The sequence below is a fragment of the Vanellus vanellus genome, assembly GCF_965231255.1.
Source record: "Vanellus vanellus genome assembly, chromosome: 9".
In the NCBI taxonomy this organism is placed as follows: Eukaryota; Metazoa; Chordata; class Aves; order Charadriiformes; family Charadriidae; genus Vanellus; species Vanellus vanellus.
In genome coordinates this window covers 26,466,729-26,492,558 of record NC_138914.1, presented here as the reverse complement: position 1 = coordinate 26,492,558, position 25,830 = coordinate 26,466,729, and the positions used below count along the sequence as shown (strand labels likewise).

General features: G+C 52.9%; 1 protein-coding gene across 1 annotated transcript in view; it reads left to right on the top strand.

The window, feature by feature from the left end:
* The window catches only part of LOC309675614 (electroneutral sodium bicarbonate exchanger 1-like), a gene marked incomplete at both ends in the record, with an annotated part of 32,885 nt that extends 9,908 nt beyond the window's left edge, over window positions 1-22,977 (top strand). The window contains 17 exons of the mRNA XM_082487941.1: window positions 11,388-11,555; window positions 11,747-11,907; window positions 12,860-12,996; window positions 13,449-13,588; window positions 13,963-14,050; window positions 14,488-14,634; window positions 14,799-14,890; window positions 15,383-15,557; window positions 15,689-15,822; window positions 16,704-16,926; window positions 18,070-18,210; window positions 18,913-19,026; window positions 19,380-19,541; window positions 20,130-20,381; window positions 21,174-21,242; window positions 22,520-22,693; window positions 22,795-22,977. Of these exons, the coding sequence (XP_082344067.1) occupies window positions 11,388-11,555; window positions 11,747-11,907; window positions 12,860-12,996; window positions 13,449-13,588; window positions 13,963-14,050; window positions 14,488-14,634; window positions 14,799-14,890; window positions 15,383-15,557; window positions 15,689-15,822; window positions 16,704-16,926; window positions 18,070-18,210; window positions 18,913-19,026; window positions 19,380-19,541; window positions 20,130-20,381; window positions 21,174-21,242; window positions 22,520-22,693; window positions 22,795-22,977 (2,560 nt within the window). The remainder of the gene's footprint in view (window positions 1-11,387; window positions 11,556-11,746; window positions 11,908-12,859; window positions 12,997-13,448; window positions 13,589-13,962; window positions 14,051-14,487; window positions 14,635-14,798; window positions 14,891-15,382; window positions 15,558-15,688; window positions 15,823-16,703; window positions 16,927-18,069; window positions 18,211-18,912; window positions 19,027-19,379; window positions 19,542-20,129; window positions 20,382-21,173; window positions 21,243-22,519; window positions 22,694-22,794) is intronic.
* Window positions 22,978-25,830: the final 2,853 nt, after the last annotated feature.

Genomic DNA, 25,830 nt, shown 5'->3' with positions numbered 1-25,830 from the left:
GCCTTGCACCGCCTGCATGAAGCTCTGGTAAGAAGCAGCTATTTTCGAATTCCTACCGGACTAGGACAGCCTTTGTTACTGGGGTGAGCTGGGAGTCGCTCCTGAGTTTTCTGTTCCACAGGCTCCAGTCCCTTTGCTAAAGGGGCAGAGTTCTTGCATGCTGCCTGTTGGCCGCCCTCTGCATTAAGGTCTTGTGGGATGACAGACCCTGTGTATCAATGAGAGCTTGTTGTGTCTCTTGTCAATTCTGTGACAATTTGGAGAATAGAAGTCCTCCTACTCCTGCAGGCAGCTCTGCCTGCAGCAGGGACGAGCCCAGAAGGACTCCAGCAGCAAGCAATGGCTGTTGGGGTGCCACAGCTTGGTCCCCGGAGATCTGCGCAGGTTCTGGTTTCTTAAAACACATCAGTGTGGATTGAGGAAATATTCCCATCGACTGCCGTGGGCGGAGGTGACCCCGACGCGCTGTTTCTGAGCATCGACTGAGCACCGTGTTCCCACAGTGGGCTGAAGAGTTGAGGTCCCTCCTGAGGGGGAATCTAAGTCTTGTTCTCTGAACTCCCGCAGGAGGGTCTGGAGATGCTGCAGTCTGGGGCACCCCAGCGACCTGAATCCCATCCCCTGGCTGATTATCATTACGCAGGTAAAGTGGAAGCAGAGCTTGTTGCTTCTCCGTGAATGCGAGCGGGTACTGCCGTTCCCTTTGTTCTGATTGAAAGAAGTGATTTTTAGAAACGTGTGAGCAGCGGTTCATGTTCTTCGGGGCAGGGAAAATAGTCTTTTTAATCTGTTCCGGGGGCCTTTTGACACAGGGAGTGCCTCGTCCCTGTGTTCTAGCCTGCTGCTGTCCCGTGCAGTGATGCCCCACGCTGCGAGTAGGTCTAATCATTTGCACGTGGCTGTTTCTTCCCAGGCTCAGACACTTGGACGCCCCTGGAGGAGCAGTTGTTTAAAGAGGCTTTTTATGTGCATAAGAAGAATTTCCACCTGATCCAGAAGAAGGTAAAGCAGTTAGTCCGAGGCGGGTCACGGGTTGGTAGCGTGGAGGGGAGTTTTAACCCAGAAAAGTCATCTTTTGAACAGCGTGTCGGAATCCTGTCCTTGGGATGCAGCTTCATGCTAAAAAGACACTGGTACGAAACATAATTTTCCCTAATGTGTAATTACCAAAGAATATTTAATCTCTCCAGTACAAAATATGGGAAATATTAAAAGAATAATGACATTCCGCTGACCATTGGCGTCTAATGTACAGTTCTGCCCTCCCAAGCCTTCTTTACAGCCCTTTCAGAAGAAGGGGGCTCGTTTTCGGCCTGATCTCACCTGTGGGAACTGCAGATGCAGGGGGGGACAGACAAAGAGCACTGGATAGATCCGTCCTGGGTCTGTGCCTTCAGTGTTTTCCTGTGGTATTTCCCTCATCGATCGCTTCTGGTTTTCTCCCGACAGATTCAGTCGAAGACCGTGGCCCAGTGTGTGGAATATTACTACACCTGGAAAAAACACGTCAGGTTTGGCGCCACCCGACCTGGACGGATAGCCAAAAGGCTCCAGCGAGGCACGGATGAGGTGGAGGAGGCTGAAGAGAAGGTAGGAAAACTGCCGGGGTGGGTGCGAGATGCCGCTCCTCCATGAACGCCTTGTCCTGGGCTCTGGGAAACGATCCCCTTTGCATTAAACTTGCTGCTGATGATTTTCAGGGATGTTTTGTAACATCCCAGTGCTCTGGAAGAGGAACTGTTGGTGACCCGCCTCTGTGTGGGTGTTGCCACAACGTTCCTGGCCAGGAAGCAGAAATGTGGCTCACAGAAATATATATTATTTAGGGTTTTTTTTTTGGTGGCAGCCACTGGGTAAGCATGTCACTTCAGTTCTCAGTAATTCTACTGTTCTGCTGAGGACAGTAGAAATAATACGGTTTTTCTTTCACCATCTGTCTTTGCACCCCATCCTCCCTGTCGAATTTCGGCATTGTTTTGGCTGTTTTAGTGTTCGGAGGAGCTCAGCGGGGCAGGCTGGGGCTGATAGAACGCATTCCACCCAGCACACAAATAAACCCCTCAGTGTCTGGGCCGTTTGGGGATGTTTCCAGCCAGTTTTTCACTTTAGCTGTCCCCCTTGCTGAGGAGAAGGAGAAATGAGCACAGGCTGTCTGCTTTACAGGCTGGTTGTAGCCTGAAGAAGAGGTGCCGGCTCGGGCCGAAGGAGGATGCCCAAAGAAAGCGGAAGAGCAGCGAAAAGACGCCCCGTGGCACAGGCAGTCCCTCCCGCCATCCCGGGGACGCTCCGCGTGGGGCTGGAGGCGCAGGCGATGCAGCTGGGTTTCCCTGCGGGCAGTGTGGAAGGTGAGCTGCTCGCTTTTTCTTCTTGAAACTCACTGCTTTGGGCTCAAACAGATGGGAACTCTCCGAGATGGCTGGGGGGAGCAGAACTAAGGGCAGCTGGAGGATTCCCCCTGTCCCGCCGCCACCTGCTGCTTTTGTTGGACTTTTAGCCGAAACCGCTGTGTTTTCCTGTGCCTTTGAAGGCTTCACGGTCTCTTCCCTGAGGTGTTGGGGCACCTGTCCCACGCCGCACTCTGCCACATGTTGTCACCACCATTTGTTTAACAGCCGCTTTTCCTCTGTGCCCGTTGGAGCAACGAACCTGTCGGGATTGTTCCTGCTCAGTTCCATCCTCCTCCCGTCTCCCCTGCACTCGGGGCTCCTCCGTCTCCCGCTGACTGCAGCCACAACGGTTTCTCTCTCTCTCTTTGAAGGCCCTTTCCTCCCATTACAGGCTCAGGGTGGTTCATCTCCTTGGGTGAGAATCCCAGCGTTTCTCCTTTGTTTGGCTGAGAAAAAGGTTCCACTGAAGTTCCTTCTTGTGGTTTGCGGCCCGAGGGCTCCCGCGCTGCAGTCGCTCGTGCCAAGCGACATCGCTCGTGCCACGCAGAGCCACTCGAGTTTCAGTCCGACCCGATTTTAATCCATCGTGATGTTAATTCTCCTATTTTAATCCCCAATGATCTGCCGTGTTTAACCACCTAGGTCCCACCCAGCCGGGGGTACCGGCAGAGACTGTATGGCACCACGCAGCAAAACGCACAAGAAACTCACAAAATTAGAAGTAATGAAACGTCGTCTAACGAATTTTTTTTTCTTAGAAAAGGAGTTAAAAATCCCCGTTTGTTTTTTCCCTTCCAGGGTGTTTGGGACAGTCAACGGGAGGAACGCGCATGTGAAATACCATCGCCCATGGGAGGATCAGAAGGCCCTGGAGATGTCTTCAAAGGGCAGCGAAGCCGGCAGAAGCCCAGAGGGTGACCTCCTCCCTTTGGCAACTGGGCAACTGCCGGTTCAGCCCAGCAACCAGGTCCCTTTCCACCACTAAGAAAACCCCACCCACCATCTCTCGCCTCCGGCAGCGCCTGAGCTCTGCGGAGGGTCCACCACCATGAGGTCGCCCCCGCTCCAGAAAGACCCAGAAGATAAGAACAGCAGAGAATAAGGTATTGTATTTAATAGTGTTTCCCCCTTAGGTGATAGTGACGTGTAGATTTTCGGTCTTAGTTAGGCATCTTTTAGCTCTTAGTTTTAGGCTTTAGTGTTGTTCTGATAGGAATAAGGTTTGTTGTTCTTCTGAGAGGAGTAAGTTTTTTTTTTTTTTATGTGTTCTCCTCAATTTATTAAAATGAGCTGTTGAACGTTCAAGTCCTGGGGCTGCTCTTGCTGGGTTTGAGCCAGAAATAATCGAAGCCGTCAAAACCCGTTCTGTGCGGTTGGTGGTGCGAAGCAAAGGAGAACCTGGGCCTGCGCCGCACAGTGCTGTTCCCCGGTTGGTTTTCCCACCGGAGAGCGCAGCGGCACTGCCATGACAAAGCCGGCAGCAGGATTGGGGCGGGTGAAGGCGTTGGATGTCTGCGAGGCCTCTTAGTTATTTGCCAGAGTCGGCGTTGGCCTTTCGTGCTGCGCTGTAGCGCCCATCGGTGTTTGTTTGCACAAATAACGCAGCGTTTGGCAGTGACAATGGTGGTTGGGTTAGTTCAGGGAATGACATCTAAAGAAGGGGGCTGGTCTCTGCCGGCGGTGTACCGGGAGGGAGAAAAGGTTTACTTTTCGTTGCCAGGCCACCCGATTTTCATGGCTTTGGTTTTTTTTTTGTTTTTTTTGTTTTTTTTTTTTGTGTGGCTGAATATTCCCGCCTGGTTGAAGCAAATCTGTATTTTGGTTCTGTTTTGTCTTTAAAGGATTGATCTTCAGGTCTGGGCCATGGTAAACTTCTTTCCCCGAAGCACCCGCTTTGCAGAGCGGGTACGAACATTCTCCTTTTGTTTCCCATCACTTGTATTTATAAAAAAACTACCCTAAAAGTCAGAAGAGCCATCGGCATGTTCACACCTCTTCCCTAAGCCTGCTCCTCACTGCCGGTGCTGCCCAAGCGATGCCAAAAAGGCGGGAGTTTGGGAAAAATACCCGGCACCCTATCTAACTGTGGTGTCCAAAACCCCGCGGGTCGATTTAACCCCCCACTGACCCAGGGAAGGGCTCCACGTGCCAGTTCCTGTTCCAAGTCTTGTTGCTGTTTCACATTGATTCTAAAAAATCAGAATGCGGATGCAAGAACAGAATTTGGACCAGATTCTCCGGCGCCAGGACAGTGCACCGATGCTCCAGGGCGCTTTCCCCGGCAGCGAAGGCCTGGTCTGGCAGGAGGGCGGTGGCGGGGATGGCGAGGTACTGCCGGCTCAGCCGCCCCACGGCCGGGAAGCGATGCTCGTTCTTCTTCCACCAGCTGGTGCTGCGCTTGCAGAGGGGCTCCAGGATGTAGTTTTCCAGTTGCTGATGGATCTCGGGCATGCTCTCCATCGGGTCCTACCCCAGAAGGATGTCGTAGCTGCTCTGAGACGGGGCGCTGGCGCATGGGTCCTTGCGAGCAGGCAGCTGGCTGCCGGCATCTGCGCCCGTGGCTTTGGAATCTGAGTTTGGCACCCCAGACTGGGTGGCAGATGGGGACTGGTGGTTGCAAACCTGCAACAGCGTGGTTCTCACTGGCTGGTGCAGCTCGCTTCTCAGGCTGGGGCTGAGAAACTGCATCTCCTTGAAGTGCGGGTCCAAAACAGAGGCGATAACTGCTGGGCTTTCGAGCACTTTCTCGAATGCAGTTCCCTTCAGTTTGGAAGACGGCAGAACACGGAGAATGGCATTACATGTGATCTCCTCCTTGGTGTATTGATTGGACAGGGAATCAGTCAAAAGAGAAAATAAGAAAAATTAATTTGTTTTCTACTTGGATGGCAGAAATCTACGAGAGGCAATAGAAGTCAGATGGTTGAACAAAATCTTGCATGGCTTTGAGTTTGCCCTGAGCTGACGGCTGCAAAGCCTATTGTGAAACCTACTCATTTTTGTGATCGTAGTGATTTTTGTTCGTGTTTTGTTTGGATGTCTTAAGAGTATCGTTATCAAGCAATTATCTCCCCCCAGCCCCGTCATGCCCGCCGGCAGCAACGGGCCGATGGGATCCTCAGCTGTCAGGTGGGGGGCAGTGGCACCAGGGCAGGGAGGGCGATGCCCGGTACCCCCGGGCGGGCCATGCCGACGGTGTGGCTGGAGAATGCTCCATGGCTGCTCACTGCGGCATTTCTCATGGCTGGGGGGAAACACGTTGGGAGCAGGGGGTGGGGGTGAATGGGGGAGGCAAAGCATCTGCAAAGGGGTAGGCTGTGAGGGCCGTGGAAAGGGGAGTGAAGGGCATCTGCAAGGTTGGAGGGGGTAAGATGGGTGGTAGGTGTCTAAAATAGGGTGCTGGGGGTGTGCAAGGAGAGGGGACAGCAGGCCACTGAAAGGGGGTGTAAGGCATCAGCAAGGCATCTGCAAGGCGGAGGGGTGGGGGCGCAAAGGGGGAGGCGAGGGGTACCCAAGTTGGGTGCGGGAGGGATGTGAGGAGGGGAGGAAGGCACCTGGGCGATGCCTGTTGGGGGTCTCCCCACCAGACCCCCCCTCCTCCACATCTCGATGTGACCCCCTGGTGATGCTGCGGCCCTTCAGAGCAGGGGGACAAAGGCCACTGTCCCCGCAGAGCCCCATGCCACCCGGTCACCTCAGCTATTGTCCCTCCGGGCGCTTGCAAGGATGCGCCCGGTGTTGGGGTGCAGGCAGGAGGTGGCTGGGTGGTCCCCCCCTCTTTCTGCATCTCCTTGGCCCGGGGGAGGGCCTGTCCGCCTCCCCGCTGCACCCATGGGACCCGGCTGCAGGAGCTGCTCTTGGGGGCAAACGAGAGGTGGGGAATTAATTAATCTGCCCTGAAATTACAGCTCACGGGAAAGACTGAGAGGAATTTGCGTCTCTGCCAGCAAGGGAAGACGGTCACGTCCTGGTGATGCTCAGCTGTGACCTGCGTGTGTCCCCCCCTCACAGCCCCACTTTGGGGCTCTGGAGATGTGTCCTCTCCCGGGTCCAGTCCCCGTCACAGCCCAAATCCTGGCTCAGGAGCCGGACGGGTCCCCGCAGGGGACGGTGCTGACCCCCACGATAGCAAAGGAGGGAGCCACAGGACCGGTGGCTTCGTCTGGGTAGGATGGAGATGGAGAGGGGCGAGGAGGGGAGTCTCGTGCTCCGCCACCAAAGCAGCTCCCCCAGTTTGGCCCCTCATCCCCTTATAACACTGGGATCAGTGTTATTAATTACACTTTGCGCGAGATTAATTCCATCAATCCTCCCTCCTGCTGCTAGTGGCCAGTCCAGCTTGCGTGTGACGGGATGAGGGGGCCGAGGTGGGAAGTTTGCCTGCTCGTGCTATGCTTTTGGCCTCCCCCGGCACCGGGAGGACTCAAAGCCGGACCTGAACCTCTGCTTTGTGCTTTTCCTCATCCTCAATTACACCAAAGCTTCCCCAGGGAAAGATTTTTCTTTCTAACCGGAGGAGTTGCACTGAGACAGGTAAACTGAGGCAGGACAGTCAAAAGTCCCTCTCTCTCCTGCTGGGACAAAAAAAACCCTGCAGCAAAATAATAATTTGGAGAAGTTTTCTTGAGAGGGAACAACACCCTCTGCTCCGAAAGTCAAAAGTGAGCTCGCCATCCCCTTTCCCAGCCCAGTTTCGATGATTTGATGTTTTCCAGGCGCCTGGCAGCGGCGGCGAAGGACAAAGAGGGAAGGCGAAGCGTCTGTGAGTGCTGGTACCCATCCTGGGATGGGATAATTTGCTTTCTGGAGGCATCTCTCCATCCTGCTCCATCCCATCCCAAGCCCACGCGTCCACAGATCCCATAGACTTATTAAATCCTTAAATCCTCCAGCGATTTCCTCAATGAAATAACCTTTCTGAGTCCATTTGAGTGGCTTAATCAGGAAAAAGAGGGTTTTGAGTGGCACCGGTTCCTTCGGTGGCATCTCTGTGCGAGGTTTGCCGCGATTTCTGCTGCAACAACCGGGGAAGGGCGATGGGATTCTCGGAGCGTCTTGCCACGGACCCGCTTGGCTTCTTTCTCCTGTCTTTGCGCCTGAAGCTTTAATACTAAATAATAAAAAAGCAGCAGAGATCTGAGCTTGGATCCCGATGGGATTTTAACGGATTAGACCTCGGTGTCACCCTCCTTCGCTGTGTTATTTTACACCCCGTGTCACCTTTCAGGGCGAGCCGGGGCCCTTAACCTTTGTGCTGAGCAGCGCCGGGGAGGAAGTTCATGACAGCAAATGGATCTGTAGGCTGGAAATGAGGGATTAGCTCCGCTCGGAACATAAAGTAGGGCTGGAGATAGCTGGCGGAAGCGAGGAGAGTAAAACATGGGGCTTCTCTGGCCATTTCCGTACGGCGTAGGACTTGGTCTGGCTAACGAGGGTTTATGGAAGCCGCGAAGGGACGGAGGCTGTGCCGAAGGGAGACCTCCCTGAAACACCCTGATTTGATGCAGGAAATGTTGATGAAAATCAGGGCTGCCCCATAACGGGCATTTCCCCAAGGGTTTGTGCCTCACGTGGTCTTTTGGCAGTTTGGGCTTTCAAATACACCCAAACACTGTGTAACACCTTTTGCCCTGCCGAGATGCAGCGTTTCCACCCCTTTTCTCTATTCTGGAGAGTTTTTCCTCAAAACAGAGCAGGTTTCTCCCCATCCGCTAAGTTTTCCAAGCGGGATCAGTATTGGGGTGTATAGCTTTAAATAACTGCCGGGGTCACCCTGAACATTCCGATCCCAGCAACGGTCGCTGTTTATGTGCTGGAGATGGTGCAGACTGGGAGTCACTGGTCTGCAGTCGGAGGGTTTGGTCCTCTGATTGATCTGGAGGCTCAGTTATCCCCCAAAACCGGTGACCGACTTGAGGATGAAGCAGGACGAGGGTCCCAAAATGACACTTCTGGAAGAGTTACAGGTGGGAGGGCTGTGCCGAGGGGCTGTGCATCCCCCAAAAAGGGGGGGAGACTTCCCAAAATCCCACTGGCATGTCGCCAGAGCAGGGAAGGATGCGGGGGGACGATGCTTTGTGCCCTGCCGGGGGCAGGTTTAGCATCGTGGGTGGGAGCACGGAGCCAAAATGGTTTTTGAGAAAGAAGCAGACTTTCCCCACGTCACTCGGGGGGGATTTGGGGAGCTGTGATGCCCAAATCGCTCCGTTTATTCCCACTCTGACACCCCTGTAACACACTCAAGCTCGCCGTTGTATTTAAATTGCAATTTTATTTCAATTGTGATTGTATCTAAGTTGCGATTTAATTTAAATAGCGATTTAATTCAAATTGGGGTTTTATTTCGGTGGCAATTTTACTTACATTGCAATCTAATTCAAATTGGTGTTTTATTTAAGTAACGATTTTACTAAAATTGCCATTTAAAGCGATTTGATTAAGCCCCTTTTGTCCCGTGCCTTTTCTGAGGTTGGGGTTTGGGTTTTTGTTTTTTTTTTTTTCTGGTAAATCTGGAGGGGAGCAGACACATTGCTAAGAAGGGACAGAGGGTGGCGGAGGTCGGCGTGGGAGAGAGGACGGGAAAGCCACAGGCGCGTCATAATCCGGCTGCCGGGTGACGCGGGCGAGTGCCGGGAGGTGGCGGGGAGGTCACAACAAGTCGGCTTTGAAATTAGTACTCGGGCGCCAGAAAAAGCTCATTCCCAGATGGGAACGTTTGTTCCTTTTGCTCGTTAAATTGGCTGGTGAGCGGGAGGTGTGAGCTTCCCGAGCGTCGCTGCTCCACAGCGGCAGGTGATGCCATTCGGTCGAAGCAGGAATTCAGGGGATAAAAAGCAGATTTCCGGTATTTTGATCTTCTCTAAAGAGAAGGGTTTCTTGGAGGCCCTTTCAAAGCTGCAGTTGTGACTTGAGTGTGAGGCGTGGTTGGGTTTTTATTTCTTTGAGCGTGGTGATCCCGGTGATGCCCTTCTCCAGCCCAGGGGCAAGGGGAGAAGAGAACTCCTGTAGTTCTCCTTCAGCTTTTAAGGCACAGATGCTCTTTGTACAGCACTGGCAGTGGTATTTCAGCCAAGGAGGGCATTAGCTGTCAGCCCTTGGCTTTTCTTTTGAGGAGAAAAATGCAGTTTTGTGTGGAAAGCGGGCTTGCAGCAAGAGAAGCCCGAGCCTGGTTGGGCTGAAGTCGAAGCTTCACCCTTGCAGGTTCTTGAGGGCCTTTGGAGGTTGGTGGTGGTCATGTCCTGTGGCCAAGTGCCATCTAGTGAGTCCTGCAGGTATCACGTTTAGAGAATGAAACTGGCTGTGCTCAAAAGTGTGGGTTTGGGTTCCCCCACCCCACCCCACCCCACCCCACCCCACCCCACCCCCAGTTTGGAAATCCCTATTTTAGTTTTTTGAAAGGAACCACAAGAACGAAGCAGGAGGTTTGGTTTTGGTTTGAAACACTCAACTGTCTCCCCTTTTAGTAAATCCTTCCAGACTCACGGTGTATACAATACAGGTGACGTTACAGGTGGTTTTATTTGGGTATGGGAATAAAAACCTCCTCCAAGTCCGTGTTTTTAGGGCTGTGCCTGGAGGAGGAGACATGCAGAGGTGTGATGCTCGTGGGCTCGCATGGCCGCAGGGATGGGTGATGGCTGGGAGGATGTAAGGGAGCTCTCCTCACCTGGTCCCAACTTGTATCTTCTCCTCACTAAACAGAGACACGACGAGGAGGCGGTGAATGACCAGGGAAGAACGAGCACCGCTGTCACTATTCACTATGAGAAGGAGGAGCTGGAAGGTGAGTCGGGAGAGGTGCCACCAGCCCCACGCGTTTTCCCGTCGTGCAAAGTCCCTGCCGCGTCCTGTGCTCAGCATACGCATCACCTGCAGTGAAACGTGGCGTGCTTCTAAATAAACAAGCACAGTTTTTTTCACATTTTTTTAATGTTGTGGCTTTTAGACAGAGGGGGAAAAGCCCTCATGGCATCTGCGGTATGAGTGTTGGCCACAGAGCTTGGTAGTTCCCAGCTTGTTTTCTCAGAGGCTGCTCTTGGCTTGGAGAGGTCAGGAGAATAAGTTGATGGCTGCAGACACAGGGCTGTGATTTTCTTTTTTTTTTGTTCCAGACTTCATTATCACGGGACTGATTGGATCTCCTCTTGTTGCCTTGTGCCATACAAAGATTTTAAAAATAATTACCTTCTGTCGCTGCTTAATGAGCAGGTCTGAGTGTTGTCCAGCCGAAGCTGAAATTTTAGACAAGGGTTGATACTTTCAGGGCACTTTTAGGTGACCCGGATCCATCGCTTGTTGTTGCTCTGTTGTTGCAAAGTTAGAGTAAAACAGGCTTGGAAAAAGGGAGGGGTCTCTGACATTCAGGGATGCAGTGAAACTAAAATGAAGAGAAGTTGGTGTTTCCTCCTGGGATGGCTGTGCTGGTTTAGTCATGGCATCAGTGTCAACCATCTCCGCAATATTGGGAGTGATGCGAACACTGCTTTTTTTGCAGGCCACCGCACCCTGTCCGTGGGCGTGCGGATGCCGCTGGTGAGGCAAAGCCACCGGCACCACCGACCCCACCGCCAGAAGCATCGGAAGAAGGAATGGGAGAAGGACTGTGCCCCGATGGAGCAGGGCTATCACTGTAAGTCCCGCCGCAGCGTTCACGAGCCTCCTTGGGGCTGCATGGATGCCGGGGTCCTCTGCAAGCAGGTCTGTGTGGCTGATTTGTGTGGTTTGCTGTTCTTCTGAGGGAAAGTGGCGTTATTTGGGAGGCAGGTGAAGGCACAATGGATTGAGGCTGGTCTTCCTTAGAGGGATCCTGCCTTTAAAAATGGAAACGTGGGGAAGGAAAGTGGCCCATCCTTATGCAGAGGTGGAACAGATGGTTCTCCTTCTCCATGGCTCTGTGCAAGCCCGGCCAGATCCAGGGGAGAGGGGCCAGCCCAATATTTAGGGCTGAACTGGTGCTGATCGATGGCCACTTTGCGTGTGAGCGTGACGGGTCGAATGCAGGTGTGGTAACGGGATTTATCTTCTGCCCCCAGACACCCCATCCCAGCGGGTGCAGTTCATCCTCAGCACGGAGGAGGACGAGCAGCATGTTCCCCACCACTTGTTCACCGAGCTGGATGAGATCTTCCTGAAGGAGGGTGAAGATGCTGAGTGGAAGGAAACGGCAAGGTAAATCCCTGCTGCCAGCTGCGGTGGCGGCCGCGGGCTCTGCCTTCTGCTCTCTGGGATGTGAAGCTTTTGCAGCTGCAGGTGCCGATGCGCGGAGCCTTCTCCTCTTGCCACCCCGTAGCTGCACCAAAGGGGTTGCAGAGCTGAGGCCGTTTTCTTGCAATGGGGCTGATCGTGCCCGATGTCCGCAGGTGGCTGAAGTTTGAGGAGGACGTGGAAGATGGTGGCGAGCGCTGGAGCAAGCCCTACGTGGCCACGCTGTCCTTGCACAGCCTCTTTGAGCTGCGGAGCTGCATCAGCAACGGGACGGTGCTGCTGGATGTTTGTGCCAACAGCATCGAAGAGATCGCAGGTACTGAGCACGCTGCGTCCCACCGGGAATGGCCGAGCTCAATTTGCCGCAGTGCCCTTCACTCCCGTATCAAGCCCTGCCCCAATGGCACGTCCTTTTCCAGAAGTCGTGCTGCGTTTTTAAATCGTGGGTTGCTTTTTGGATGTAGACTGGGTGTACAACAGTCACATCAGCTTTTTCTCCCAGTATGGGAGCCTTTTGAAAGCAATTTGTGGGGTCAGAGAGGCGATTAGAGAATATTCTCCGGCCAGAAAGGAGTGTCAGGGCTTGGCAGGCTGCTCTCAGGAACACGGAGTCTGCCTAAGAGCTGAACCTCCTTAAATAAGCTACTTACTACAAGCTGTTTCCTCCCGTTCTTTGTTTTGTTTTTTTTTTCCTATTGCCTTAACATCCAGGATTTAAGAGCTTTAAAGGCAGAGTTTATCTGGCAGGTGACCAAGCAGCATATTTCTGTGGGGAAGATAATTGAAGTTAATTGAAAAAGCGGCTTTGGAGAAATTATCTTTGATTGGCAGGTCTCCATTCAGCCCTTGCAAGAGCTGGAGAAGTCGGAGCCGTTCTTAGCACGTTTCTCCCTGGGCTTGGCAAATTGCAGTGGATGGGCAAAGGAAACTCTGGGAAAGTCTGCGCTAGAGATTGCTTATAATTTGTTGAAATGTGTCGAGTCTAGAGAGTCTGTCTAGAAACGCCAGATCAGGAAAAAAAATGGCATTATCTAGGATGGGGAATAATTATCTGAGCGGAGTGATGAATAAGCACTTTGATGATGGCTTTTAGCAAAAGAGAATTCTTCCTTTCGCTGCAAAGGCTGAACTGCATTAAAACGTCTTGCTAAGCAAGGCTGAGCCTGCGTTAGGGTATCCTGCGTGGCGCAGCCTTCGCCGGGGGCTTGAGGGGTCGGGGCTTGGGGACTTTCTGCTCTGATGGCTTCGTTTCCCGTTGCCATCTCCAGATATGATCCTGGGCCAGCAAGAGCAGTCCACGGAGTTTGATGAGCGCATGCGGGCAAAAGTTCGAGAAGTGCTTTTGAAGAAGCATCACCATCAGAACGAGAAGAAAAGAAACAACCTTCTCTCCATCGTCTGCTCATTTGCTGACACGAGCAAGAAGCAGTTAGATGTGCATCCCCTCGGCAAGCCAGGTGAGGGTTCCTGCAAGGTTTGGTACCTGGTGAGGGTTTCTGCCAGGCTTTGGCACCAGGTGAAGGTTTCTGCAGGGCTTTGGCCCCATTAGACTTCTCCCGGCAAAGGAGAAGTGTCCCGATTGCTCCTTGCCTGTCTTTCTGAGTGTCTTTCTCCTCCCAGCCCACTCACTCACTCCTCATCCATCTCCCACCACTGCAGAAGCTAAAAATGGGGTGAACCGTGACACCAATGCAGTGGATCTAAGCAAGGTGAGACACTCGTAGCTTTCTTACGCTTTTAGGCCAGATTTGCTCTTGCAAACTTGGCTGCAGAGTGTTCTGCAGAGTGCTGTGGGCTTTGCTTTTGGGGTAATGGCTGAAAATCCCTTGTCGTGCCCAGGCGGAGCTGCGCTTCATGAAGAAAATTCCCACCGGGGCTGAAGCGTGCAACGTGCTTGTAGGAGAGCTGGATTTCCTTCGCCAGCCCATCGTGGCATTTGTCCGCCTGACCCCAGCTGTCCTCCTCTCGGGCATGACGGAAGTTCCCATCCCAACGAGGTCTGAATGAGAAGTGCAAAGTTTTTATTTAAAAAAAAAACCACCACAACAAAACACCAAATTCATGTATCAGTTGGGCATCCCAGGGGAACACGGCCAGTGGGAGCAAGCAGGTTTCTCCCACCCACATCTCCGTGCTTTCATTTCTCCCTTCCCTGCTGGAGCTTTTAAACCCATTGGCCAATTTTAATGAAAGTTTGCCCAAAACTCAAATTTGCGTTTGGTTTTGATGCGTTTCAAATTCATCACCGGAGTCGGTGAGCCTACACGTCCCCCCTGGAGCCACGCTCTGGGGTGGGAGCTCCCAGGGATTTCCTTGGGCGCCCTTTGAGTGAGGCCATGTTCTTCTCTCTCATTTTGGTTTTCTTGCCTAGGTTCCTGTTTGTTTTGCTTGGACCAGGAGGAAAAGCCCATCAGTACCACGAGATCGGCAGGTCCATAGCTACTATCATGACGGATGAGGTGTGACGAGATAAGAGATATCTCCGGGTCATTTTTTTGGGGCTTTCTTCACCTCTTCCTGTCTCTGTAGTAGTGAGGAAGAGGGTTTGTTGTCCCTGTTAGCTGCCTGCAGGAGGCTAAAATCCCACCTGGGCTGCAGCCCGCGCCTCATCCTTCTCCCCAGGGTCCCCAGCATGCTGTCCCCAGTGGTGGCATTGCCAGGGCCAGTGAAACTTCTCCTCTTGAAGCAGAAGGCTGTGGTGTGCCATGGGGGACGGGAGCCTGGTGGAGATGGTTACAAATACTGTGATGCACAGATTTTTCCTTTGGGGGAATATTTCCTGCCACTTCCAACAGGCGATTTGGGGGAAATGACCTTGCATTTAGCCAAGAGCTTATTGCACTGGTTAGGACATCCGAGATGGGTCATCCTCTCACCAGGCTCTCTCCTACGGCAGGTTTTCCACGACGTTGCCTATAAAGCCAAGAACCGGGCTGACCTGGTGGCTGGCATCGATGAGTTTCTGGATCAGGTCATGGTTTTGCCACCAGGAGAGTGGGATCCCTCCATCCGAATTGAGCCCCCGAAAAACGTCCCTTCGCAGGTGGGTGCTGCGGCAGAAGGAGGCACAATGGGGACGGGCAGGAGGGCAGCACGGCTGGGGGTGCTGCTCAGGGGCCCAAATTCACAGGTCACGTACCCAGCCCAAAAAGCAAAACAAGCCAGTGGCTGCAAAGACATATCTTTATCTTATTTCCATTTTAACAGGAAAAAAGGAAGGTGCCAGAAGCTCTTGATGACAGCGCTTCTCACAGCAAGCCGGAGAAACACAGCGGTCCTGAACTGGAGCGGACAGGAAGGTGTGAACTGAAATAGTTTGGTGGGGTGTTTTTCTGTTTGCCCCTAAAATCTGAGTGCGCACCTCCCTTCTAGCAGAGTTTTGGGGTTAACTGGGTCAGTGAAGGGGCTCCAGGTTCCCAGCTTGGTCCCCTGGGCTGGGTGGGTGGGAGATTTGGGCAGCTGGGCTCAGCTGCAGTGTGGTTGCACAGAGGTTTTCTTGCTTTGGGGTGGAAGCAGATGTGTAAGTACCTCCAGGTAGAGCTCTGCTGCTTCTCAAAGTGAGGGACTGTTGCAATAAGAGGGGGTGGGCTCTCAGGTTTGGTCTCCTTTTCTTTTTGTTGGAGGGGTTTTTTGTATGCCTCAGTTTCTACTGGGGCTAAAATGGGAGAAGGAGACTTCTTTTTAGCAATGGAAGTTACTCTGTGCTTGTGATTGTCCTTCCTCAGCCAAGAAAATTTAACGCTGTCTTCCACGAAAATGTTGGTTTTTTTTTTTTTTTTTCCTTCCTCCAGGCTCTTTGGCGGTTTGATCCGGGATGTGAAGCGAAAAGCCCCCTGGTTCTGGAGTGACTTTCGGGATGGTCTGAGCCTGCAGTGTCTGGCGTCCTTCCTCTTCCTCTACTGTGCCTGCATGTCCCCCATCATCACCTTCGGGGGACTGCTGGGGGAGGCGACCAACGGCCACATAGTGAGCACCTCTCTCTGGGTGGCACGGGGGAGGACAAAACTCATGCAAAAGTCCTTGCTGCAGTGAATTTGCACTTGTTTTTTTCCCCCTAATGATTTAATTACTCGCTGCTGCCTCTCTTCCCCGGACAGAGTGCCATGGAGTCGCTGCTGGGTGCATCCATGACCGGCGTGGTGTATTCCCTCTTTGCTGGCCAACCTCTCACCATCCTCGGCAGCACCGGCCCCGTCCTCGTGTTCGAGAAGATCCTCTACAAATTCTGCAAGTAAGGCTGGCTGCTGCGGCCAGGTGCTGCGAGCGCCTTCAGAAGAAGGCAGGGATGGAGAAAAGATGTTTTTCTTAGTGGTAGTTGGTAGATTTAAGTTGTCTTCTGTGTCACAGACATCACGCGCTGCTGCTTTAGTATGTGACGGTGCAGGAGCCCTCGGTCTCTGAAGGATGGATGGGTGGTTCGGGGTTTTTAGAGTTAAAGTGAAAGAGCAGGAGGAGAAACCACAAGGATGTGGATGCCTGAGCTTGGCTGCACAGGGAAGATGAGACAAATGACTCTGGTTTGGGAATGAGGGAAGATTTGCTTTCCTCTCAGTACACACTCAGGCACTTTTTTGCATGATTTTTGCTGGAAGTGGAAATATATTTTACCCACATATCCAAAGAGTTTTCTGGTCCAATGTTTTGATGATTTTTGAGGAAGCAGGAGCTTTTCAGGCGAAATGGATATTTTCCATGACAGTCTTTTTGTTGTGGCAACTGTGATGGGAGATTAACCCCCTTATTGCAATTAAATTTATTATGAAGCCCCAACTTGCTGGCAGCAGGTAACTGGGTGCAAACCCAGCCGGTTTCGCTGTTAGGGCATTGGGGTGATGTGGGAGAACACCACCTTCCACAACAGGGACCTGACCTCAATTAGCCTCCGAGGCATTAACACAAGGTCATTGTTAAATAAGGATTAATTAGCCTCTCCTCCTGCGGGCCCACACCCTGTGCCGCAGCCCCGAGGCTGTCTGTAGTAGGACCGGAAACTGCATTTACCATCCGCAGCCTTGACACGCTCCTGAATTGCTGCCGACTTTCCCCGAAGGAAGGCAGGGCTCGGAGCCTCTTGCTGCCCTCTCCACCCTGCGTTTTCTTTTGCTTTCCCAGGGACTACGCGCTCTCTTATCTCTCTCTCCGGGCATGCATTGGTCTGTGGACCGCCTTCTTCTGCATAGTGCTGGTGGCCACTGATGCTAGCTCTTTGGTGTGCTACATCACCCGCTTCACCGAAGAAGCCTTCGCCTCCCTCATCTGCATCATCTTCATCTATGAGGCTCTGGAGAAGCTGAGTCACCTGCGAGAGACCTACCCTGTGCACACGCACAGCAAGCTGGACTTCCTCACCATCTCCTAGTGGGTTTCTTCCTCCTAAAGTGCCGCTGCCCCTTGGCAGGAGCTCAGGGCTGCACCTCCATCGCCTTCCCCTCACCCCTGTCTTGGCTTCTCTCCTCCCAGCTGTAAGTGTGAGGCACCGACCCATCCCAGCAACAGAACCCTGCAGTTCTGGGAGAGCAACAAGATCAATGTGTCTGGCATCACCTGGGAGAACCTCACGGTGACTGTAAGTGCCCCGAGTCACTTCTTCCTCATGCCGCGGCCGCGGGGTCCAGGGGCACTGGCCTGGTGCAAAGCTCAGAGCCCTTCAGGTGATGGTGGGCTTCAACTTGTGCCAGTGCTGCTCTGAAAAGTCATTACTTCAGTGTGTTTAACCTCCTTGGGCCTGGGAAGGAGAGTCCACCTCTCCACCTCATCCCCGACATGGTGGGCAATAACTGTTATCCTCAGGACAGCATTTCTGTCTGGGAGCAAGGTTCAGTGGGTGCTTTGGTTATTGGAGAAGTTGGAGGACTTAAGTTCATGCTTGAAGGCTGTAATTAGCTTCCTTCATTGGTTCCTAGTAACTCCAGGCCTTGCTTTCTTACTCAGCGCTGTCTGAAGGTACGTGCATAAACTTGCATGTCTGAGCAGCTCCTTGGGCCGTTGTTGCTGGAAGCAGAGCTCAGGCACAGGGTGGGACGCTCTTATGGACATCTTCACCCCCCTTGGCTGTGTCCTGTGAGCCTGCCCCTGGGAAGGGACAATTTGTCTCTTCTCCTTTCCTGTCACTGTTGTCTTAGCCCTCCTTCCCCGTTCCCTCTTTCACTCTCCCCAAGAGTTCCCAGTGTTTCCTTCCCCTCTGGTGTCTTCTTCAGCCACGGTTACCTGCTGTTCAAGCAGAGGATGTGCCATAGGTCTGTGGTACAGTGTCCCATCACATCTCCTCTCTCCGCTGTCTGTGTAGTTCCATGTGTCACTTATTCAGCTGCTGTTGATCATTAAATATAAATCTCCGCTAGCTGCAGCAGTCCCGAGGTCACAGATCTTGGAGCAAGATCCTCCAAACCCCCTAGTTATCCGAGGTTTCCTTGCCGCATGTGCACTACCTTTGTGTCCTGATGCTCTGTTTCCCCAGGAATGTCGGTATTTGCATGGAGAGTTTCGTGGACCTGCCTGTGGACACGATGGCCCCTACACGCCCGATGTCCTCTTCTGGTGCTGCATCCTCTTCTTCTCCACCTTTGTCCTGTCGGGCTTATTGAAGAAGTTTAAAACCAGCCGCTACTTCCCGACCAGAGTAGGTAGAAGACGGTGGCCAGCAGCAGTCTCCACACTCATTTCCCAAAATGGCTTTCCCGGAGCACTAAGCAGTGTTTGCCACCGCTTGGTCAAACTGGGAAATATTGGACCTTGAAGGCCAAACTTGGATGTCTCTCACTCATTTCCAGGAGTGCAAAACGATCGTAGCGTTTCCCACCTGCCTCTCGACCTGCCCCGGAGTGGTTTTTTCCCCAGGCAGTGGGAAATCGGTCTTCCAAAGTTGGTTGTTTGTTGTATTTTCATTTGTGGGTTTTTTCACCTTGTGTGCCCAAGGGGAAAGTTGATTCAAATGAGGAACTGCCATAGAAAAAGACACAAAAGACACTGTTTCTTCCTTTTGAGGAGCAAATGATGCCTCAGTGCCTTATTCCCATTGTAGCTGTGAGTGCAGCTGTAGTGGCAGACGTCTGTTTCGTTATTTTTTAATATTTATTGGCTTTTTTTTTAAGTTTGAATTTAAACCACCCTTTTCCACCTAATTAAACTTTTTTTATTGCCTGACACCAGATCTTGCAGGTACAAACACAGCAACACTATCCAAACGAGGGATTTGGCTGCATCTTCTCAGAGTGGTGGGAATTTGTTAACCAGCCTTAATGCTGTTGATGTCTTTAACTTTTCCATCTCACGGTATGGCCCCGTTTGTGCTGTCCCTTTCAGCTCTGCTTTCTTGCCCCAGGTACGGTCCACAGTAAGTGACTTTGGTGTCTTCCTCACCATCGTCATCATGGTCCTCATTGACTTCCTGGTTGGGATCCCATCGCCGAAGCTCCACGTCCCCCACATGTTCAAGGTAATGGGGTGTTTTGGTGTGGAGCCGCTTTCGGCCCTTGGGGATGCCACAGGGTGATGCTGGGACAGGACAGGGCTGAGTCTGGGGATGCTGGTGGTGTTATCATCTCCTCTTCCACCTCCGAATGCATCGTTTCCTTCTGGAAAGAAGACGCCAGCCCCAAAACTTGATACCTACAGAAGTATCTATAGGTGCTTGCGACGAGGACACTGGCACTGCTGAACCCCGTAGGAGAGGGTGACAGGAAGGCAGGGCCAGGAGATGAGGCGGCACAGCGATGGAGAGGAAAATCAAAGCCAGTGAAGTGGCTGGGCTGGGAGTTGATCCTGATGTGTGTTTTGGCTTTGTTGCAGCCTACCAGAGACGACCGCGGGTGGTTGGTCAACCCCATAGGGCCCAACCCTTGGTGGACAGTGTTGGCCGCGCCCATCCCAGCTCTGCTCTGCACCATCTTGATATTCATGGACCAGCAGATCACGTCTGTCATTGTCAACAGGAAGGAGCACAAGCTGAAGGTAAGGGGCTGCAAGAGCTGACCCCATCCCCACCCCACTCTGGGCTGCAGGTGTGGGGAGAAGCTCCTATGCCAAGTGCTTTGTGAAGGTGTTGGTTTGGGACAATGTCAGGCTGTGTGGCAGGATGCTCTGCTGGATTAGTGATGTCACAGGGAGCAAACGAGGGCAGTTCAGATGAGCAATCTTTTGGAGGAACAAATTAATTTTCGAGCACTATAGAAGCGTGTTTTTGTTTCAGAATGCCAGCAGGAGCTGGGGGAACGATCTGTTTTGACGCACTGCCAGGGATAACTCAGGGTCACATCTTGCTTACAAGCAGTAGAAATTTCTTTATGAATGAAAATAGTCTGTTTGTTTGTTTGAGAAGTAGCTATTGCACAAACCTCCCAAATCCACTTGGTCTGAACTCCTGCCAGATTTTCATGCAAGGTGTTTGCGCAAAGACCGGATCCATCCTTATTTTTGCCAATTCTTCTCTTAAATTTTCAAGAGGGTGACTTGTGCCCAAGTAGGGTTTGAGTCTGAGTCGCGACGTTGTCCTCGCTCTTGTGCTGTGGGATGCTCTGTTCCTTGTTTTGCTGCCCACAGAAAGGATGCGGGTACCACCTGGACCTTTTCATGGTGGCCGTGATGCTCGGGGTGTGCTCCGTGATGGGGCTGCCCTGGTTTGTGGCTGCGACTGTCCTGTCCATCACCCACGTCAATAGCCTCAAAGTGGAGTCTGGCTGCTCAGCTCCAGGAGAACAACCCAAGTTTCTGGGGATACGAGAGCAGAGAGTCACCGGCTTGATGATCTTTGTGCTCATGGGCTGCTCTGTCTTCTTCACTTCGGTGTTAAAGGTAAGAGGAAAATGCAAAATGCCCAACAAGCGTGAGCTTTTTGGAGGTTTGACAAAAACCATCCCCTCCCTCCAGGCCTGAGTAGGTGTGGAGCAGAGGAGGAGGCGATCCCAAACCTTGAGGCTTGGCCCACGGTGGGAACCAGCCTCAGTTACGCTTTCCAGCCCTTCACACCCCAGTTTGGTGTCCTCGAGGCAAGCGAGCAGGACAACTGCTTTAATTCCCAGGTGTCTCTCAGGCCCACCTGTGTTTATGGGTTACGATGAAGCGGATTCAGACCAGTACACTGCTCTCTTTCAAGCAGGCAGCACCTTATGGGATGCAATTTGCTCCCCCAAATGCCTCCCAACAGCCTTTCCCAGTAGCTAAACACACCAAAATCATCCCCGTGGGCTTCCTTGTGTGTTCTTCCCACAAAGTCACCGCAGCTCTAGGCTAAAAGGAGGCACTTCGCTTTTGCATGTTGCGACAAAAATGTGTAGAAATGTTCTTCAGCCATCACAGAACGTGGCGTACAGTTTCATGGGTGAAATGACCTATTTTCCTCCAACCTTTCAGAAAACAGGATTATTCTAATGAAACGTAACTCAGAAGCTCAGCCTAAAGCAGAGCATTCACTCACTCACTCGCACGCACAAAACCTCTACGGGTTAAGAGGTGACACATCTCCAACCCTGTGGAAACTGGAAAGCTTTAGGCAATTTTAGGCAGTGCCTCTAGAAGAGAGCAGTAATACTGAAAAAGCAAGTAAAAAAATAAATTATTGCATTCTTTTTTTTTTTAATTTCCCAGTTTATACCCATGCCTGTGCTTTACGGTGTCTTTCTCTACATGGGTGTGTCGTCGCTCAGAGGGATTCAGGTACGGACTCTTACAGCATGCAGCTCCCTGCTGTGTCATCTCCAGAGAAGCAGGAAAAAAGCAGTGGTGTGGGAGAAAACCTCCCCAAAAGCAGGCAGTGAAAGTATTTTGTATAAGGAAAAGATTGGTGGGGGCACAGGAGGTACGTAGGGCGGGAGGACCAGGCAAGTTCAGCACGCTCTGCGTCACGATTTGGGACAGGGCAGTGTTTGGTGTGGTGAAAATGGGGGAATTCAGTGCAAAGCAAAGGCGATTTCTACTGCCGGTGGGAATCCTCGCTGGGGGATTCAGTGGGCTGAGAAATGCCAAATAACAAACAGAAGAATAGAATATATTAAAAATATATTTTCATAGAAGAACAGGGAGGGGGGGTGAGATGGTCTGAGGAGGACCTGGGGGTGCGGACTGATGAGAAGCTCACCGTGAGCCGGCAATGCGCGATCGCAGCCCAGAAGGCCGACCGCATCCTGGGCTGCATCAGCAGTGTGGCCGGCAGGGCGAGGGGGGATTGTGCCCTCTGCTGTGCTCTGCTCTGGGGAGACCCCCTGCAGTGCTGCCTCCAGCTCGGGGACCACAGCACAGGAGAGCCATGGACCTGGTGGAGCGGGGCCAGAGGAGGCCCCGGAGCTGCTGGGAGGGCTGGAGCCCCTCTGCTGGGAGGACAGGCTGGGAGAGTTGGGGGTGTTCAGCCCGGGGAAGAAAAGGCTCCAGGGAACCCTCAGAGCCCCTTCCAGTGCCTAAAGGGGCTCCAGGAGAGTTGGGGAGGGACTCTGGATGAGGGAGGGGAGCAATGGGACGAGGGTGGATGGTTTGACACTGACAGAGGGCAGATTGAGATGAGATATCAGGGAGAAATTTTTCCCTGTGAGGGTGGTGAGGCACCAGTGCAGGTTGCCCTGAGAATCTGTGGCTGCCCCATCCCTGGAGGTGTTCAAGACCTGGTTGGACGGGGCTTGGAGCAACCTGGGCTGGTGGGAGGTGTCCCTGCCCAGGGCAGGGGGTGGGACTGGATGATCTTCGAGGTCCCTTCCAACCGAAACCCTTCTGTGATTCTATAATAGAAGAATGTGGAATAATTGCAATTTGGTGGGCAGCTCTCATGGACACACTGGTTTATAGATGGAGCAAAGGGAAAACGGGTGCTGCTCCCGGGAGGAACAAAGTGGGATCCAGGATTTCTCACTGCACGTGAGATCCTGAAAACTCCTTCCACGTCCCAACAGGGCCAGAAACTTTCCGCAGCCCCAAGGGGTAACTTTTCCGCTTTTATTTTGCAGTTCTTCGACCGCTTGAAGCTCTTTTGGATGCCGGCAAAATACCAGCCGGATTTCATCTACCTGCGGCACGTTCCCTTGCGGAAGGTGCATTTCTTCACCGTGATCCAGCTCATCTGCCTCGTCCTGCTCTGGGCCATCAAGGTGTCCCGTGCTGCCATCATCTTTCCCATGATGGTAAGAGCCGGTGCCGCTCAGCAGCGGGATGTTTGCAGCGTCGGAGTGAGACGTAGCATCATCTCACACCTCAACCCCCTCTTCCCTCTTATTTTGTGAAGGTTTTGGCTCTCGTGTTTGTTCGGAAAGTGATGGACTTCTGCTTCTCAAAGCGGGAGCTCAGCTTTTTGGATGACCTTATGCCAGAAAGCAGGAAGAAGTTGTCCGATGCCAAAAATGAAGCCAAAGAAGAAGAGGTGATGCTTGCTGGGTGCTCGGGGCTGGATGTCTCCCTCGGGCTCTGAGATTGCCTCTTTCCGTCACAGCTTCTCTTGAAATGTTGGGGGAAGATCCGAACTCAATAGAAAGAGATCCTGACAGCCTGGATCCCGCATCATAACCTTGTTTTTAAATTAGCAGTGAGCTTAACACTTGAATAGCGGTATAATTTTTAAAGGTGCCATTTATAATAAACATTATGATGGAAAGATTTGCTCATAAGGGTGGTTTTTACCCCCTCCCCCCTCAAAATGTTTGGAGTGAAAGGTCTTTCCCCGGCTGCGCTAACAGAAGGTCAGAAGGAGAGGGCAGCACGTGGGTTTTGCTGGGTGTTTAGTTTATCTCCACTTCGATCATAGACAGAGAACTTTGATTTGTCCCTTTTTATGTCAGGAGTCCCAGGAGATGATGGAAGCTGCTGCTGCAAACTCCGTTCGGCTGCAGCTGGGCAAGACCAGCAGCGCGGATATCCCAAAGCCAAGCAGCGACAGGTAAAGCCCCACCAAGCAGCAGGACCCCCGGCAAGATTAGCCTGAAGGGGGTTGGCAGAATTTTCACTGCGTTTATCTTTGCTGAGCATCCCAGCGCCATGTACTCAGCTCGGCGGAAAGAGCAAATTTATGGGCAGGGCGGGCGGCAGAGCGCTGGCACAGGCTGCCCAGAGAGGTGGGGGAGTCTCCCACTCGGGAGCCATTCCAAACCCGCCTGGATCTGTCCTGTGCCACTGCTGTAGGTGCCCCTGCTCTGGCGGGGGTGGGACTGGGTGAGCTCCAGAGGGCCCTTCCAGCCCTGACCAGTCTGGGATTCTGTGCAGAGCCTTTGCACAGAGCTGTAGCTCTGCGGCTCTCCGGCTCGCCTTCCAAACCTCCTCATCCCACCCAACCCACTGTGCTTATGCGCAGCTTTGGTTCTCCTCCCCCCTGTTCCTCTTGCTGGTGCTGATGCGCTGGGTGGCGTCAGTTCCCGCAGTCACGGATTGCTGTCTCAAATATTTATTGCAGGACTGATCCTTTGGAGATTAATATCTCGGATGAGGTGTCGAAAACACCCATGTGGAAGGCTCTCACTATGAGCACGGAAACAGTCTGAATCTGGGGAGGAAAGAGGTAAAGGATCGCGTGGGAACGTGGCCGTGCTCCTTTGTGAGCGGTGGCACGTGCCTACGGCTTTTTTTTTTTTTGCCGGCAATGCTGAGCAAGCGGCGAGGGCTGCGGCACACGAACCAGCTCCTCTCTGCCGGCGCGGTCCCACGAGCGGGGCAGCAGCCCCACTGATGACACCCTCCCTCCTTTTCTCTCTCCTCCCTCCCCCCAACTCCAGTTTTCATGTTTAGGAATCTTGACTTTGAAGGAGAGGCGTGAGAACGTGACTCGGGGATGTGCCCACGCAGACATGGGCAGAAACCGCTTTTATTTTGTTTTCCAGTTGGCGGATTCCCCTTTAAGCCACGGCGATGGTTTCAGCTGTCCTTGGTGTGCTTCAGGCATTCCCTCTCTCCAGAGCAGCAAACTGAGGTGCACATGACAGTCAGTGGGAGTTCGGTGGTGTTCCGCCTCCGTGTGTTCGTGTGTGGGTTGTTGCCATTTTGTAGCGGTAGAGGGACTGCTGCCGCTTCATCGTTCGGTGCTATTTTTTTAATATCTCACTCCTTTTCTATTTATCTTTCTTTTGTTCCCCAAAAATAAACTCTGAATGTTTCTGTTGTATGTGACGCATTCTCCACTTTCTTCTTCATCACGACCAGGTTCTCGGGTCTGGTTTGGGGTCCTGCCTTCAGTTCGCCCTTCTGTCTCTCCCTGGCAGGAGAGGGATGCCCTCCGTGGCGGGGCAGCGCGGAGCGCCCGAGCGGTTGGGCCGAGGCGAAGGAAAAGCATTTGCTCCCTGCGCTCCAGTTTTACACTGGAGTGTTTTTGGAATTTTTGTTTGTTGGTTTGTTTGTTTGTTTTTATGATGATTATTTTTCTTGTTTCGGCTCTGCTGTCAGCCTGGAAGCTGCAAAAGGCAGAAATGGCGCCTTCTCCTCCCCCGGCTGTTAAATTAATATAAGGCAGCGCTTCAGATCAAACCCCTCCAATCCGCCGGGTGGTGGCGGGAGCGGCCAGGCGAGACCTGGGGCTCTGTGTCCCCGGGCTGCCCCTCCGCTGTCCCTCCGCTTTCCTTCCTTTTCCCTCCCTGGCTCTCTCTCTGTGGTGTTTTTTCCTCCTCCCCTCTCCTCACAAAGCCTCTCGCAGGGTGGGATGAGCCCGGAGGCAAGTGGGAAGGTGCCTTTTCCTCCTCCTTTTTCCTGCCCCTTTGCAGGAAGAAGCTGTTGAGCAGAGATGGTTCTTGTGCTCTCTTCCCATCTCGGGGGGGTCGTTGGGCTGCGGCGTGGGGCCGCGGAGCCCGGGAGGAGAGGACAACCCCGAAGAAAAGGTCCCCTTGCTGCCCTCCACCAGCAGCGGTGGGATGGGTGCAGGGACCCTCCTGCCATCGGCTTATCCCGTCCCCTGTGGGAGCCTTTTTCTGCAGCAAACCGACCCAAAATGACAACGGCACGTTGGTGCTTCTTGCTAAATGGGGAGGGGGGAGAAAAACAAATCATCTATCAGTTTGCTCTGTAAGGATGGAAGCGGCGCATCCCCAAACAGGGCCAAAATCAGGCGGCTTTTACGGGATGGGGTTTTGCAAAGCGGCTGGTGCCAGTGCCCCACGGTGACGGTCGGAGGGGGAAGAAACTGGTTGAGCCCTTAAAAAGAGGAAAAGAAAAAGGCTCGGAGGAAGGGAAAGGTGCAGCACCGGGGTTTCCTTGCTGCTGTTCCTCAGGGATGGCCATGCACGTCCCCTCCACGCTGCCCTCCGGGCAGGACCGTGCTCGCTGCTCACTGCTCCGGCTCTGCCTC